The following is a 17,979-nucleotide window of genomic DNA, read 5'->3' as shown; positions in this document are numbered from 1 at the left end:
GGTTCTAACTGATATCTCCCAATGGGCTTGGCTGGTCCGTCTGATTTTTTGTCCTGGTCCATTTATGATATTGATTGGACGGGCTTGGACCTGAAATCTAATGCTAGAATTCTAGATGGACCATTCATAAGGTGGGCCCCACTAGTCTAGTTTGTGTCTCCAGGTTCTTACCCATTAGATAATCATGTCCACTCATCTATGGCCATTAAAGTGACGGTGGAAAACAAGAGCACGAGTGCTTTGGTCCACTGACTTTTGATGTGGCCTAACAGATCGAGGGGTGTATCTAACGGGGACGGCGTGGATGTAACACAAACAATAATGTGGGTCCCACTGTGTGGTCAGATGTTGTACCCCGTGCGTACTGTTGCAGAGGACTGTAAGTGGATGGGAAGTCATCTGACTTAGTGGTCAGAAGTCGTCTCTAGTACCTGAGCTCAATTGAGCCCATCGTGTTGTTTATGTAAAATCCACTCCGTCCATCCGATGTGAACCCTTATATATACCGTTCAAACCAAAGATCTGAGTGATAAAATGTTTATGTGGGCCATAACGATGGAAACAATGGTAAAATTGCTCATAAAACCTGCAAATTCACGCAGTGTGGCCTGCAGACGTGGATCCGTGACAGTGGGGCCCACCGTGATGTATTTGTTTTATATCCACGCTGTCCATCCATTTTTCCAGCTCATTTCATTGCATGAGCCCAAAAACGAAGTAGATGCAAATCTAAGGTGCACCACACCACAGGAAACAGTGGTGACTGAACCCCTACCCTTGGGGTGGTGGACGGTGATTTTAAATTTTAATGGAACGTGTTTAATTACCAAGGGAAACAGTGATGGAAAATTAACATTACAATAGACCCCAGGAAGTTTTTGATGCAGGAGAGGACATGATGAGGCCCGATTACAGTCTTCATGTATCGATGAATACCTTGAATCCACAAATTTCTCTTGAATCTGCAATAATAAAAATTCGAATACTAAATAAATAGAATTTTTTAAAAATTTTAATTAATAGATTGAATGAATAATAAAAATAAATTTAACATCTTTTAAATAATCTTAAAAACACTTCTTATTTTGAAACAAATTTCAAAAAATGTTAAAATTTTCACAATCGATCTATTGCTGACCTGCCAACCCGATTTGTCAACTTACCAAACTGGATTTTGACATGTCAACAAAATCTGTCAACATATCTAAACGGGCATATATCAACTAACAAGCAATTTGAAACAATATTCTAATATGCTAAACAGTACTTTGACCGGTCTAAATTGACAGAATCAACAATTTAAAAGTTTTGATGAAATTTCAGCCTATCAGTCAGATTTATCGACTAACCATGTTGAATTTTATCAGTTTCTCCATAAGTTTATTCTGATCTATATGTGTTAAGAATGTGCTTCATCCATGTCCTGCATCATTTTTTAATGGTGAGCGTTCAATTATCACTATTTTACGTGGTGAGTCTACATAAGATTTAGATTTACTTTATTTTTAAGCTCATGTCATGAGATAATCTGTAAAAACAGATGTAAGGTGTGGATATAAAACAAATCCATCACATTTGGCCCTACGGTCGGTGAATCACCCAACGGTCCACTTTTGGTCGGATGTTAGACCTCCTCTATATTACATATGTTATTATTCTAACAATTAAATCAGGTTTGGTAAGCCAAACACATGTAAGAACCCCTATTTAGACACCACACAAGTCGAAGGGACACGCATGTGCGATATCTAATCCATTCATCAGGTGGGCCTATGTAAATGTCCTAATTAAACCTTGGACCCAACTTGATACCAAGGTCCAAGGACCCGATGGATCTAACCCGGGGTCTTTGAAAATGAAACCCAAGACGAAAACTCAGTCCCTTGTCTAGCCCATGGTCTTCAAGGTTCAACCCAAACCCATCCCTCAAGCTTTTAATGTGTGGCCCACTTTATCAATGGATGGATTAGAAACATTCAAGTGGGTCTCTGGGGTTTCATCAGTTTTTGGGCTGGTCGGGCCTGGGCCTGACTATTTTTTTCAGATGTGCTAGGCCATGCTGGCTTGGCCCAAACACGGATCATTGCCACCAACTTCCAAGATGGGCCAGTGTAGCCCAGCCCATCTGCCTCCCATCTATTCTTATGTATTTCGAACTGATGATCCAGTACGAAGTAGTTTATTGCTTTGCAATTTCCACCGTGGGATCAAGGTGGGCCTCAGGTGGACTTCTGCATATGATCAAGACCTTAAAAAATCACGTCGGTCTGATGATCACAACCATCCATTTAAAGGTTGACAAAGTGGATGACCAAGCCATTTAAATCTTACCGTCCATTTTGCATGCGCTTAATCGGATGGCTTTGATAATGCGATCATGGTTGTTTTTGAGCCACATGTAAATTGGGCGGTGGATCAAAGGTGCGTAAGAAGAGAGAGTACTACCAATTTCCAATCTTATCAGACAGCAAAAGACATTTATTCTTGTCACTCTAACTATGTTGGAACATATGTGCAGGATCCAGACCATTCATCTGTGAGATGCTACTATGGACCGTTCATCTCCCAAAGTTCACACGATTCAGATGATCCAAGCCACCAATAGGACTTTTAAGAGATCCAAACCTTCCAGTACAAGCTAAGCTTGAAACGACAAATTCTAGCACATCTCCCTCTGACTCATCGCGGGATGATCCATATCCTTGATGAGACCTTTTTTTAGAACGGTGGAGATTTTCCAAAAGCATTGTCTATGATATCAGACGGTCATTGTCACTTAGGACTGTCACAATCTATGATAGCTCGTTGTATGGAGAAGTCCACACCATTATAAAAACAACAATTGTGTACATCTTGATGGGGATTTTTCTTCTCATGTTCGACCGGTCGAATAGATCGAGGGTGGCGCTCGACTTAAAATCCAGCGAGGCTCGACTCAAAGTCCAGTGACCAATTAAATTTATTCCTCCGTGCTGCTCGACCAGTCGAGGAGTTTGCTCGACCGGTCGAAGTTACGCAGATTCATGTCCGGATTTTACACGAACTGTGGAATTTTGAGGTGATTTTCGCCATGGTGCGGAAGGGCCTAAACTATAGATAGGGGTCCCTAGGGCTTTTCTAGGGCATTGAGAAGGCTTTATAAAGCTATTATGTTAAGGGTTTTCATGACCAAGGTGTGTGTGTGTGTGTGAGAGAGAGAGAGAGTGAGAGAGAGAGAGAGAGAGCTTGTGGGAGGGAGTTTTCGCAGTTGACTCTCAGCGCTTCTACGTCCTCATGATCGGTGAGATCTCTCCATTTTTCTTTATTCTCTTATTGTTTATCCACTCTTGCGTGAGTAAAGAAGGTTTGATACAAGCGGTGTGTGCTTGTGATCGATTGTAACCTTCTACTTCAAAGTGGATTATTGATCTGGACGAAGTTCTGTAGTTTTTACCTCTTTGAGGGTTTTCCATGTAAAAATCTCTTGTGTCATGTGATTTGTGCTTTGATTTATTTCATTGCTTTATTATCCCATAATTCTGTTGTTTTTGGGAGGCTAGATCCTGAGGTTTTGTGTAGCGGCCCTCAACAAAGTAGTATCAAAGCTCTTAAGTTGGTTGAATGAGGTGGGATCGGTTCTGAATTATGGAAGGTGGCTCATTAAGGATGATCAGTCTCAATGGTTCTAACTGGACCATATGGAAGGCTAAGATGGAGGACTTGCTTTATTGCAATGACTTTTATTCTCCAATTCAAGGTATATCAACAAAGTCAAAGGATATGACAGATGATGATTGGAAGAAATTGGACCGGAAGGCAGTGAGATTTATTAGACAATGGTTGGATGATTCCGTTTTCCACCATTTGTCTACGGAGACCTCAGCCGCTAGCCTATGCCTGAAACTGCAAGGGCTGTATGAGAGGAAGATAGCTGTCAATAAGATTTTCCTAATACGATGACTTGTGAATCTCAAGTTCAAAGATGATGGTTTTGTGGCTTTGCACATGAATGTGGTTAGCAATATATTGAACCAACTCTCCGCTATGAAAATGGTCATAAACGATGAATTACAGGCTCTGTTATTGCTTAGCTGATTGCCTAATAGTTGGGAGACATTAGTGGTGTCTCTAAGTAACTCCACGTCAGACGGAAATGTGTCCATGGAACAGGTAACCAGTTGTCTCTTCAATGAGGAGACAAGGAGGAAGTTTCAGGGGTCTACTTAGCAAGAGGCCCTTGTAATATAATAACGGGAGAGAGGAATGAACAGAAAGGGCGGGAAGACCCGAGATAAATCAAGAGGTAAATTGAGTACCAGTAAGGATGTTGAATGTTGGAATTGTGGCAAGAAGGGCCATTATAAGCATGAATATCGTAAAAATAAGAACGACAAGAAAGGAAAAGGAAATGAGAAGGAAGATGAATCAGATTCCATTGCGGTCACTTCAGACGGCGACATTGTAATTATTCTTTTAGTAGATCATGATGTTTGTTTCATGGCTACGAGTCAGGACACCGACTAGGTGATAGACTTGGGAGCCTCGTTTCATGCGACTCTACGTAGGGACTTCTTCACAAGCTACATGTCAGGTGATTATGGGACCATGAAGATGGAAAATTCTGGCATATCGAAGATCGTAAGGGTTGGTGATATTTGTGTGAAGACCGATGTGGGCTATACATTGGTTCTCAGGAATGTGAGGCATATCCCAGACCTTCGCCTCAACTTGATGTCGACAAGAAAGTTGGATGATGATAGCTATGAAAGCGGATTCGTTGGTGGGCGCTGGAAGCTCATCAAGGGTTCATTGATCGCAGACAGAGGAAAGAAGTGTTACACCATTTACAAGGCAAGTGTCAGTGTGTGCAAGGGTGAGTTGAACGCAGAGGAAGATTTAACTATTGACATGTGGCACAGGCGTTTAGGCCACATGAGTGAAAAATGGCTTCAGGTGCTAGCGAGGAAGTGGCTCCTTTTAGACGTGATACGTATATCTTTCAAAACCTATATTAATTGTTTATCAATGAAACAACATAAAGTTTTATTTGCTAAATCTGCTTCTCATGTTAATAAAGTGCATGCATTAGATTTGGTTTATTCTAATGTTTGTGGTCCTATGAGGACAAAAATCTTAGGTGGGGCATTGTATTTTGTCACTTTTATAGATGATGCATCTAGGAGGGTTTGAGTTTATGCTTTGAAATCCAAGGACGAGGTCTTTGGTATGTTTAAATTGTTTAATGCTATGGTCGAGAGAGAGAGAGAGACAAGTAGATCATTGAAGTGCATCCGCACTGACAATGGTAGTGAATACATCGGTGACTTTCATGAGTATTGTAAGTCCTTAGGTATACGGTATGAACAGACGGTTCCCAAGGCCCCCTGGCATAATGGTGTAGCTGAGCGAATGAATCGCACCACTGCAGAGAGAATCAGATGCATGTTATCCCATGCGAATTTGCCCAAGACGCTCTGGGGAGAAGTAATGCACATGACAGTATATTTGATAAACAGGTCTCCATCAGCCCCGTTGAATGAAGAAGTACTCGAGAAGGTGTGGACTGGACAAGATCTATCGTACAGTCATCTCAGGGTGTTTGGATATAGGGCATCCGTTCACGTACCAAAGGACGAGAAGTCCAAGCTCGATATGAAGATCAGACAGTGTATGTTCTTAGGGTACGATAATGTGAAAAGTTTGGTTACAGATTGTAGGATTCAACCGAGAAGAAGTTCGTCAGGAGTAGAGATGTGGTTTTCTTTGAAGATCAGTGTATAGAAGACATTGGTAAGCCAGAGAAGAACCAGCCTAGTTCAGGTGAGTTAGATGACATGGATCCGGTTATTCCTTCTGTGGTGCCTGATGACAAGAAAGTATAGTAATGTGTAGAGGACGAGGGAGTTTTTATAGAAGATGAACCGGGAGAGCAGCCCCCACTTGATCCACCTGTTAAGTCACAGGTGAGGAGGTCATCTAGGGGACAGATAGCCGTTCATGAGGTACTCGCCGCATGAGTACATTATGCTTACTGATGGAGGAGAGTCAGAAGATTATTCTGAGGCCTTAGCCGATGAATATAAAAGGGAGTGGTTAAAAGCTTTACAAAAGGAGATGAGATTCTTGCATAAGAACCACACCTATGATATGGTGAAATGGATACTACGGTATGTAAGAGGCTCATCCAGGTTAACCCTATACTATGGTGACGGAAAGCATGTGTTAGATGGCTACACAGATGCAGATATGACAGGTGATATAGACTCCAAGAAGTCTACATTGGGGTTCATATTCACATTTGCAGGGGGAGTAGTTTCTTAGCAGAGCAAGCTACAGAAGGTCATAGCATTGTCGACAATAAAGGCCGAGTACATTGCCATCACAGAGGCATGTAAAGAGATGTTTTGGATGAAGAGGTTCCTACAGGAGCTTAGCCTGAAGCATGAGCAACACGTGGTCTATTGCGATAGTCAAAGTGCTATATACTTGAGAAAGAATCCAAGTCAGCATTCCAAGTCGAAGCACATAGAGATTCGGTATCACTGAATCAGGGATACCTTGGAACAGAAGGTGTTATAGCTTGAGAAAGTCCACAGGGACGATAATGGGTCAGACATGATGACTAAGGCTTTGTTTAAGGGTAAGTTTGAGGTTTATAGAAACCAGACTGACTTGAAGAAGGTAGATTCCTCCTGAGTCGAAAAGGAGGAGATTTGATGAGAATTTTTCTCCTCAAGCTCGACCGGTCGAGTAAGCACTCGACCGGTCGAGGGTGGCGCTCGACTCAAAGTCCAGCGACCAATTGAATTTATTCCTCTATACTGCTTGACCAGTTGAGGAGTCTGTTCAACTGGTCGAGGGTCTGTTTGACCGGTCGAGGACTCTGCTCGACCAGTCGAGGTTATGCAAATTCATGTCCGAATTTTGTGCGGACTGTGAAACTTTGAGGCGATTTTCGTCATGGTGCGGAAGGGAGTTGCATAAACTATAAATAGGGGTCCCTAGGGCTTTTCTAGGGCATTGAGAAGGCTTTCTAAAGCTATTGTGTTAAGGGTTTTCATGACCAAGGTGAGAGAGAGAGAGAGAGAGAGAGAGAGAAAGGGGGAGAGATGAAGCTTGTGGAAGGGAGTTTTCGTAGTCGACGTCTCAGCACTTCTACGTCCTCATGATCGGTGAGATCTCTCCATTTTTCTTCATTCTTTTATTATTTATCCACTCCTGCGTAAGTGAAGAAAGTTTAATCCAAGCGGTGTGTGCTTATGATCGGTTGTAACGTTCTACTCCATAATGGATTGTTGATCTGGACGAGGTCCCGTGGTTTTTACTTCTTTGAGGGTTTTTCACGTAAAAATCTCTTGTGTTGTGTGATTTGTGCTTTGATTTATTTCAATGCTTTATGATCCTATAATTCTAGTGTTTTTGGGAGGCTAGATCCTAAGGTTTTGTATAATGGCCCCCAACATATCTCACATGGAGAAGTCTACACGATTGTGGAAACAACAGTGTACATCTCATTACATGGAGAAGGCCACATGGTCATGGAAATCATGTATATATCATTAATCATGTATAGCTAACAAGCTAGCCAAGAATCCAGCAACAAAAACTCTATAAAGATTTTTATCATATATGTCATCTTACGTAATATATATATATATATATATATGGAAAAAGGTTCTATGCCATCAAGCTCATGGGAACTTCTCATGAGGTCGAGCTGCGTGGGCCTCACTATGATGCGTGTTGAACATTAACACCGTGCATTTGATGGGTCTCTTTTAAATTATGGGATATCCTAAAAATCATCCGTATACAGAACTAATGTGGGACATACCATCTAAAATCATGTGAAGACATGCCTAAAACATATAAAAGCACTTGGTGGGGCCCACCTAAAATTTGAATGCGTCTGAAACTTGGTCTAACCCCTCATCTAAGTGGGACACACACAATGGATGGGCTGGATTTGTGAACCACATCTAAGTGGGCCCAACAAATGATTATGAATGTTTTAATGGAGGGTAACCCCTCTCAACTTTTGTATGTGGTGTGGCCCACACAAGCCACGGATTGACCTAAATTTTAAGCCCTAGGCCCACCATGGAATAGTGCATATGACTGATGGGCTTGAACCTTCCCATGATATGTGCACAATGGTGTTCATAATGTAATGTCCCTGTCAACTTTTTTTGGCTGAAATTTTTTTGCCTCTAGTGAAATAAAGTTTCAGTACCATTCACGTAAGTCTGGATCAATGTCTTAAATTTCTATCTTTGTGATTCAAGTACTATATGATGTTGACATGTTCTTCTACTATATGAGGAACTTCTGAAACCCTCCTTGGCGTGGAGAAACTACTTGATCATCCAAGATAATCTCTTCTCAGGTATGGGTGGCAAGGGAGGCAAAAGCTGGGAAGACAGGTCAGGTAAAGGCTATGGGTCATGGGATATATCTAGATCACTGTGATGGTTATGTGAAATGCTAGTAACTATCGCCGAGAACCTGTATAAGACACAGGGTCTTCCATATGACATGTATAACTAATCACTATTGCATGTGGAAGATTTATAAAGTACGCATTAGAACCAATTTATTTCAATATTTTATAAGGTCTCACACTAGGAGCATGTAGTTTCTTAATGGTTCCACGAGGAAAGCACTTTGGCCTAATGTAAACCACCACATGGTCGCTTACTGGATAGGCGTGCTCAAGGGTATCCTGATAGGCGTGTTCAAGGATATCAATGACATGAGGAATAAGCTCTTGTTGAAGCTCGAAAGGGTGGCTAATAAGTCCTCTTGTATGTTGCATCGCATCATATACTCGTCAAACTTGATGATATAATTAACCATGGACATGGATCCCTTAAGAATGAATTGCTATTGATCTAAGAGCTTGTTGTTGTAAAAGAGGGAAATATACTTCTCCTTCATAACCTATTTCATACATATATGTATGAGTGTTACATTGGTCTATGAAATTAGAGCCAGTGACTTCCGTTTATCAATGCAATCTTCTTTATCATCAATGGTGTCATCCTCATCATTTATTATCGCCAACATCTCTACCGTATTTTCCGTAAAACTATACCAAAATAACTATCCTATTTGGAAATTAAATTTTTCATAAGTACTTGAACTCTTCCACCATATTGATGACACACACTTTTGCCAAGATTAATTTTCTCATCATGTTTGACAGAAAAATCTCCACGATTGTCAATATGAAATGATGAATGATGGCTTTAAGATCGGAATCTATCGAGTTGTAAAAATGCTATACTGTCATAAAGCATTCCACCCTATATGGTCAGTAGTCTAACATCTCAATTTGCATGGGAAACTATAGAATGACACTTCTCAGCTCTCTCTGAATTCCACACCATGTAATCGAGGTTACAACTTCAGTCAATAAAAAAAGGGGCATTAACTGATGCTGAATACCTCCTCAATATCAAACTTATTGGGGATAGACTCATATTTGTCGGCAAGCCTGTAGATGATGCTAATTTTGTTTTAATCATGCTCAATAGACTCTTATCAAAGTATACTTTATTTTGCACATCTATTAAGTTTCGATCAGATCCCATTGCATTTAATGAATTACTTATCATTCTCTCAAGCAACATAGCTGTTTTTTCTAATGTTCGGATTTTTTTTTTTCTTTTGAGGAATAAGTGCTGAGTGGTGCCAGGATTCTTACAATGTTTGCATACTTTGTGAATTTGATCATTGGGTGTTGTATTTTGGGAATAGTGCATCAGGAGCTTTCTGTACTAGTTCATTATACCAAAGGATGCAAACTATAAAAAAAAGTTGGCATACCATACGCTTTAACCTTGCCACAAATCTCAAACATCATTGTATTATTCTTGTCTTCTTGACCTACATTACATGTGTGAAATTTCATATCATATGATTCATTTCATTGTCAAATATTATGAATGTCATGAAGTGGTGGACTATCTCTATCGTGTCATTTTTGTCAAGCAGCTAAACAAAGAGTGGTAGAACATATAGAGACCTTATGATAGTTTATAAAATAAGTGGCATTATGCCACTTGTGCACACTAATTAACATAAGAAGTGTGAGGCATTCGAAAATTAATGGTGGTACATGTGATATATGTAGGTGTTTAAACATCGATGGTCACACATGTTCCGGTATATATAATAAACGTGTGCATAATATAAGAGCGATTAAATTATTAACTTTATTACTAAAATTTTGTAAATAAAATGATCCCACCTTCATTGTAGGCAGATCTTTCACTAATCACCTTGTGCGGAGAACTGACACTCCTCAGAGAGTGACGTTTCAACTGCACCAAATGCAGAGGAATTTTGCTAATGACTTAAATACCCTAACACTCTGGTTTTATATGTGGACCAATTTCCTTAATGCTTAGTGGGGCTCACAATGATGTCTTTGTTATATCCACTCCATCCACCAACTGCATCTGATCATTTTAGAACGTGAACATAAAAATCAAGCAGATCCAAAAATCAATTGGGACACACACAGGAAAAAGTACTCATAGGATGCACCATTTAAATACCCCTGTGCCCCATCAAATTTTTGGATGATGCTCATATTTGTATTTTAACTTCATCCTGGTGCGACTGATCTTATGAACGGGTTGGATGGGATATAAACATCACGGTGGGCCTCAAGAAAATTTAAAATGTGGTCATCTTTCATAAGGTTGGCGCCTTGCTTTTCTATCTGCCTAATTTCTGAGCTGACGTCCTTAGCATGATCTGGCGAAACCAATTGACGGTGTGGATGTCCTATAGACATGAGGGTGGGCTTCCAGGGGCAGGAGATTGGCGTCCCTTGCCAATTCGCTAGATCCGGGGGCTTTTTCGTCATTTCATCTTTTCTCCTACACAAAATACGGTCCGCGTCCTCGCCTGCGCCATAAAATAATAAAACCCGGCGCGAGCTCATCGAGTCAGCAACGTGACTCAGGCTTTTTTCAATCATTTACGGACACGTGTCAACCAGACTCGCTCCTTCCCTGCGTGCGGACGTGAAAACCACCTGTCAATTGAATTCAATAACCCGTCTGAGTTCCGCTCTGCTTCAGCAGAATATAAAAATGCGAGCAGAGCGTCCAGTACAGAGATTTAGTCAAAACGTAGACGACACGAAGATCGATCTCTCTCTCTCTCTCTCTCTCTCTCTCTCTGCGCAAAAGAGGATTGGTTTCTACTTTCTAGGGCTCCGGTTCATGGAGAAAAGCTCCGATTTCAGCTCACGGGGCGGAAATCGCAGCGATTTTCTAACAGAAGGTAGTCCGATCTCCACCTCATTTCTACTTTCCACTTTAGATTCGTTATTTCTGGGTTGATTTCTGATTTTTTAGGTTAGATTTAAGGAAATTTCTGACTTTTTTGCTGTTTTCTTTTGCATATTTTGCTTGTTATATTGCGATTTGCATTCGTGTGCACTGTACAATGCGGTAAAGATTGGGGTTTTTTTGTTTTTGTTTTTGTTAGTTTGATAGGTGTGGTTAATGGTCAGTTCTTGGATAAGAAAATATGTAAAATGGTTTCGCTGTTTTATGCAGCAGTGGATTTTGGTTGTTTGTTGCTTGAGGTGAAGTATGCGAATTTGGTGCTGAGTTGATTAAGTTAGTGAGTAGGCTCTTGAATTGAGTGGAATGTATACTGAATCACACTGATAATATCTTCTACAAACGTTACTGTGATTGTCTGGAGGCATCATGTCATGATTAAGTTCCTCTTAGTTAACGTATGCGATTTGAGCCATTTTTGTTGTTCCGTGTTTCATTCTAAGTGTTTTGGTGAGATTCTCTTGTCATTGTGTGTGTGAATCAAGGTTTAAAGAAAATGGTGTCATGACCTTATAAGGTTGGCTGGTGTCAACCTATATGCCACATATATGCATAATTCAATATGAGTGCCTGCATGTAAAATTGTCAGTGAAGAAGACATGTACTTCATTTGTAATAGAGTATTAAGAGAAACAGGATACAATTACAACCGCACCTAAAAATGATATGGGAAAATGAGCTACTACATAGTCTTCACTCTTTAAAGCTATATTGCACTGAGGAATTTTAGCTGCTAAAATAACAATTAAAAAAAGAAAAAGAACAGCTGTGCTAGGTCAACTGCCAGATTATTGCTGATCTATTCTTGCATATTCAGGTTGAAAAATTAGCTTGTTTCTTTATTAAAAGGGTCCCAAGCTGTTAAGACTTAAAGCTCAGAATACAGCACCGAGTTATTACAACATATGGCTTCTGCGGGTACTGTGCCTCCTTCGACTGTTGGAAAATCCATTGGCAGTACAATTTCTGTCGATAAGTTGCCAGAGGAAATTAATGAGATGAAGATCAGGGATGATAAGGTGAATCTCTTGCTTCTTTCAACTTGGGCACAACAACATGTTGTTTGATTCTTTCTTCTGTTGTGGCAGTTTTATGTTCTTTTATTTGACGAATAGTTATCTTCTGGTAGGAAATGGAAGCAACAGTTGTTGATGGAAATGGGACTGAGACGGGGCATATAATTGTAACAACAATTGGCGGTAGAAATGGCCAACCCAAGCAGGTATATCTTGTTAGTTGTGTTTGTTATTAGCTTGGAATGATGAACTCCACCATATAAAACGATGGAAAACATCCAATTTCTAGGATTGCAAAGACAGGAGTGTATTTTCCCAGATGTTACTCCAGAAAAAAAAAGTGCAGTGATGTCAAAATGGCTGTTTTTCCTTGTAATTGTTAAGAAGGAAAAAAAGAGAGGCTTTTCTAAGGGAAAGCAAGATGGGAAGACGCAATAAAATATCAAAGAGAAGAAAAGCTTGGAAAGAAGATGCAAATGAGAAAAGAAACAGGAATCAATGTAAAACATCTCTGCCTACCTTTAAAAGAAATAGACACCTGTGATAGTCTGGCACCGTTTTGGGAATAATGGAACCCTTTAACCATACATGTGGCATTGTTGGTACAGCAATCTGAACTGTCCAAATAACTTACCTAATTGTGGATAGAGCATGTCCCAGACATTATACCAAAAGATGATAATAGCATCAGATTTTACCGATGGAATTTGGATCACTTAAAAAAAAAAAAAAAACTTTTTTGATATCCATTAATTGGATGGTTATGATCGCTCTATCAGTGTCACTTTTGCTCTAATGTAGAATGAGATAGAACTTTTTTGAATGGAAAATATCAACCACTAGAACAGAAAGTAGATGGTGCTTGTTTTATTCTGAGTAGGTTGGTTGATGTGTTTGAAGAAACTAATGATCTTGCTGCTTCTTCCAATTTCCTGTCATCACATTTTCATGAAACAAGTTCTGGAGCTACTTGTTAGCCAGGTAATCACTAGTACAGTGGCATTTCCAGTTAGTCTTGAATTCCATATCTCAGTGGGGATGAATTAAAGTAGTTCAGTTTTGCACTACTTTTTCCTCTTCATGCTACTGTTTATTTGTTATCCTCAGTTCAAATTTTAGGATCTCACAGATAAAATACCTCCATTGATAAGAAGGGTGAAGAAAGCATTATATACTAGACAATGAAAGTAGGAATAAAATGTGTTGCTACACAATTTTGTTTCTAATCATATTCCATGATTCTCTATGTCATTTTTCTTTCCCATGCATACACTGTTAACTTAAAGGTAGAACATTTGCAAATGAAACATATATTTATAAACTGTTGAAGTACATAGATTATTCCGACAATGGAACTACCTGTTTCAGGTAGCAATAGCTTGTATGCTAAAATGTACTGTGATTTGTTTGTCAGACTATAAGTTACATGGCGGAGCGTGTGGTTGGGCATGGATCATTTGGAATTGTATTTCAGGTGATCTCTTCCACTCTGATTCACACTGATTTGTATTTGTTAGATTGATGTTTCATACTCTTTAACTGTTTATGAAATTTGCCCTTCCAAATCAATGTAAAATTTGTAACTGCGCAGCCTCAACGCCACCAGCCCCGTTTTTATATATTTTTTTAATTTACAGGCCAAGTGCATAGAAACAGAAGAGACTGTAGCAATCAAGAAGGTTTTGCAGGATAAGAGGTATAAGAACCGAGAGTTGCAAACAATGCGCCTTCTTGATCACCCCAATGTTGTCTCTCTGAAGCACTGTTTCTTTTCAACGACGGATAAAGATGAGCTCTATCTCAATTTGGTTCTTGAATATGTACCTGAGACAGTTTACCGTGTGGCAAAACACTACAGCAGGGCAAATCAGCGTATGCCTCTAATATATGTCAAACTATATACATTTCAGGTCTGTTATTGTCTACCTGTACCGCTTCTTTTCATTAATTTATACGAGAATGGTCATAGCGACTTCAAAGTTTTTTTTTTTTTTTTTGTGGGAGATAACAACAAATTTTATTTAGAGGTGCCAAAAAAGTGCAATATCAACTAAAAAGGAAAAATACAATCCCTTAACCCCATTTATACAAGAAGCCCACTCAGCAACTAAATCCATAGCCCTACCCAACACTATCCACACTATTGTTAATATTACAAAAACATTTCCCAATTCTTTTGGCCCATAAAGCCCAAAAAACTGCAAGCAAACTAAGCCTCCACAAAGCCTTGTCTTGCTTCCAAAGACCCACCCCATTCCAAGCTGCAAGGAGATCATCCTCAGAATTTGGCATCACCCACAGAACATGAAAGTGTCTTAGAAAACCTGACCAAATCTGAGATTCAAACTGGCAATGAGTGAAAAGAGGATTAGCTGACTCGGTATCCGCTGTGCACAGAAGCCATATGTTGGGGATAATCATTGTACACTTCTGAGGTTGTCCACCATCAACACCTTTCCCCTTCCAACTAACTAACCAACCAAAAGCCGACACCTTCGAAGCCAGACTTATCCCACTTCTAGGGAATCTTTTCTTGCGAATTCTAAAATATAAGACTGCTGTTTGATACAAAGTTTCAGTAGGTTTTTTTTTGTTTTTTTTGCTTCATTCAATTATTATTGAAGTACTTCTATTGATTTTGGTTATGATTAAAACGTTAGTTTTGACCTTGGTGACCGAGTGACGCGAGGGTCACTCATGCAGTTCCTCATTTCCCCTTGCCTGTGTCGTAGGTTTTCCTTCCTTTAAATAAGATTGAGTTTACGTTCCAGAAAACATTTGTTGGTGAGTTTTGTCTATAATTTGAGGTACTGGATGATTGCTGAGAAGGGAGACTTAAGTCAATTACTAACATTCAACATGTAGTGATCAATCTTTTGTTTCTGAGAAGGTAATCTAACTCCAAAAAACAATGGCAGATCTGTAGAGCATTGGCATATATTCATGGGGGCATAGGTGTTTGCCACAGGGACATTAAGCCACAGAATCTACTGGTTTGTATCGAAAGCTTAGAAATATTCTATTTTACTATCCATTCTGCCTGCTTAATCCTCCATTTGTGCAGGTTAATCCTCATACACATCAGCTCAAATTATGTGATTTTGGAAGTGCAAAAGTGCTGGTATGGTATCCTGTTGCTTATATGTTAAAGTTCATTGTCATTTCTCACCAACATGTTATATTTATAAGGCTGAGATAGAAGGCAGAAGTTCTATTCAAACTTTTTTTTTTGAATTTGTGTACTTGAATTGTGAATTCTTTTTCAGTCTGCAATTGCTACTGTTTGGTAGTCAATCTGCAATGTACCTTTATGGAATTTGTGTGGTTCTTTACGTTGTATTACTTTTATTGGTATTTGTGTGGTTCTTTGTGTTTATTATTTTTATCTGTGTTTGTATGGTTCCGTACTGAGTTGTAAGTAGTGGCTCTTAAAATGAAAAGATGAAGTGTGCATCACACAAAGGAAACTATGCAAGTGGTTGAGAATCGAAGAAGAATTTCCCACTTTGCAGAAGCAGCATAAATCCCCTGCATAGATAATTTCCTTTGTATATATGCATGTGTTTTCATCATTTTGATGATCATTGTAATTCTTCATTTCTTTTCAAGCAAACCTTTGTTTTTTTACTCTTTCTGGCAATTCGTGACTTCTCGGGCCATGTTGATATCAGGTCAAAGGCGAGCCGAATATATCATATATTTGCTCTCGTTATTATCGAGCACCTGAACTCATATTTGGGGCAACAGAATACACAACGGCAATTGACATTTGGTCTGTGGGCTGTGTCCTAGCTGAATTGCTTCTTGGACAGGTTTGCTGCATGCTGGAAAAAATGCTTCAATGCACTTGGTATAGATAATGTCAAAAATAAAGACTCATCTTTTTTCTTTTTCTTTTTCCGGCCTTGCAAAATTTGCTAGCCTCTCTTCCCTGGAGAGAGTGGAGTTGACCAACTTGTAGAGATAATCAAGGTAAGTGTTTTTGGAGTCCATGCACTACTTATACTATTGGATGAGAATGTTGCTATCTTCAGGAAATATTACAAGTTCATTTTGCCTGTGTCTGCAGGTTCTGGGTACACCTACTCGAGAAGAAATCAAATGTATGAATCCAAACTACACAGAGTTTAAATTCCCTCAGATCAAGGCTCATCCATGGCATAAGGTCAGCTCCCTGAACCCTATGTTGACCTTTCAGCATTTTCACCAGTTGCATAGTAAATAAGTTTCTGTTCTTTTCTTTTAATGTTCTAGATATTCCACAAGCGCATGCCTCCAGAAGCAGTAGATCTTGTCTCAAGACTTCTTCAGTACTCCCCAAATCTTCGGTGCACTGCCGTGAGTATTTTTTTAATATTACCTTTTTGATTTTATCTTTAGTGCTCATACTGATTTCTTCTATCTGAACTTGCCAAATCCCATAATCCTGTTTATTGTCAGTGGATATTTTATGTTACTGCTGTTTTATTTGTCATGCAATAATCTAATGATATTTTATTTCTTTTTATTAATTGTAGTTAGAGGCCCTTATCCATCCATTTTTTGATGAGCTCCGTGACCCTAATACACGGCTCCCTAACGGACGCCCCTTGCCTCCACTCTTCAACTTTAAACCCCAAGGTTTGTTATATAAACTCGACCGCATCCTCACTTATTCATTCCCACCCAACCTCTCTCACTTTTGCTGACCCTTTGCAGAGCTCAAAGGAGCGTCTCTGGAGCTCCTAGCAAGGCTGATACCTGAGCATGCTCGGAAGCAATGCCCCTTTCTTGGTTTCTAGATAGGCACATCATGTAAAGGTATGCTTGGTGGTTGTGCAAGTGTATCATATTTTCCTTCACGTAGTTTGAAGCAATGCAGAACCCCGTTTGTTTTTCCTTGTTTTTGTTTCCTACCTGCAAACAGTGTATGTGGAAGCTTCTGGTTTTATCCTTAATCCCATGTTGTTAGTCTTCTGACTTTGAAAGGGAACTTAAGGGGGAGTTGTGTTCTAATGTTTCCCTTCATTGCTATGATCGTTGAACAAATTGGATCCCCCGTTCTCTTCTCAACTTGGACATCTCAGGTAAACTTATGTAGCTTCATCCTTTTCTGTTGCTGTATTTCCTCACTGTGTGCCTGTTGACTTGTTTTGTCCAAATGAAGACCATGGAAAACACAGGTACATTTATAAATGCATGCATATATATGAAGGATCATTCATGCAGCATGATTCTACTTTACTGAGATGCAATCTGCATTGGGCTATCATGAAAATCTTCTTTTTCCTTTTATATTTGAACCATGTATAAATTTCGAGTATGTAGGAGCAGAGATATGTTAATCCTAGTTTTTGAAGGTCTTTCAAGTTTCTTAGCCTAGTTTCTTAGCCTATGGATTGAAGATGTGGTTGAGTCAAGGCGTAGTTACTGAGTTCTTCTCAAACAGGGTGACAACCAAAGATGTCTTAAACATGACTTACAACATCAAGTTTTTGTCAACAATATATATCAAAACCAATCCCTATATGCGCCTTAACAATCTTACACATAAAATTTGTAGCAAACCAATTGATAAAAAAAAAAAAATGAAAAAGAAAAAGAAATGAAGAAGAAGGAGGAGGAAAAAGAAAAAAACCAAC

The 17,979-nt window shown here is 39.4% G+C and overlaps 1 protein-coding gene across 2 annotated transcripts; it reads left to right on the top strand.

Moving 5' to 3' along the window:
* The first annotated feature begins 11,106 nt into the window (after positions 1-11,106).
* Positions 11,107-17,557, top strand: LOC131234411 (shaggy-related protein kinase epsilon). Of its 2 annotated transcripts, XM_058231263.1 has the most exons (13): positions 11,107-11,277; positions 12,160-12,361; positions 12,472-12,564; positions 13,773-13,832; positions 13,996-14,268; positions 15,277-15,351; positions 15,423-15,479; positions 16,030-16,170; positions 16,280-16,330; positions 16,428-16,523; positions 16,613-16,696; positions 16,876-16,978; positions 17,057-17,557. In XM_058231263.1, the coding sequence occupies exons 2-13, from the start codon at positions 12,248-12,250 to the stop codon at positions 17,137-17,139; spliced, it is 1,230 nt and encodes a 409-aa protein (XP_058087246.1). In that variant the 5' UTR covers positions 11,107-11,277; positions 12,160-12,247; the 3' UTR covers positions 17,140-17,557. The 2 variants fall into 2 exon arrangements, with proteins under 2 accessions (XP_058087246.1, XP_058087247.1); XM_058231264.1 differs by lacking the exon at positions 13,996-14,268.
* The last annotated feature ends 422 nt before the right edge of the window (positions 17,558-17,979 follow it).

This window comes from Magnolia sinica, chromosome 19, assembly GCF_029962835.1.
Source record: "Magnolia sinica isolate HGM2019 chromosome 19, MsV1, whole genome shotgun sequence".
Classification (NCBI taxonomy): domain Eukaryota; kingdom Viridiplantae; phylum Streptophyta; class Magnoliopsida; order Magnoliales; family Magnoliaceae; genus Magnolia; species Magnolia sinica.
This window is presented reverse-complemented; position numbering and strand designations above follow the sequence as displayed.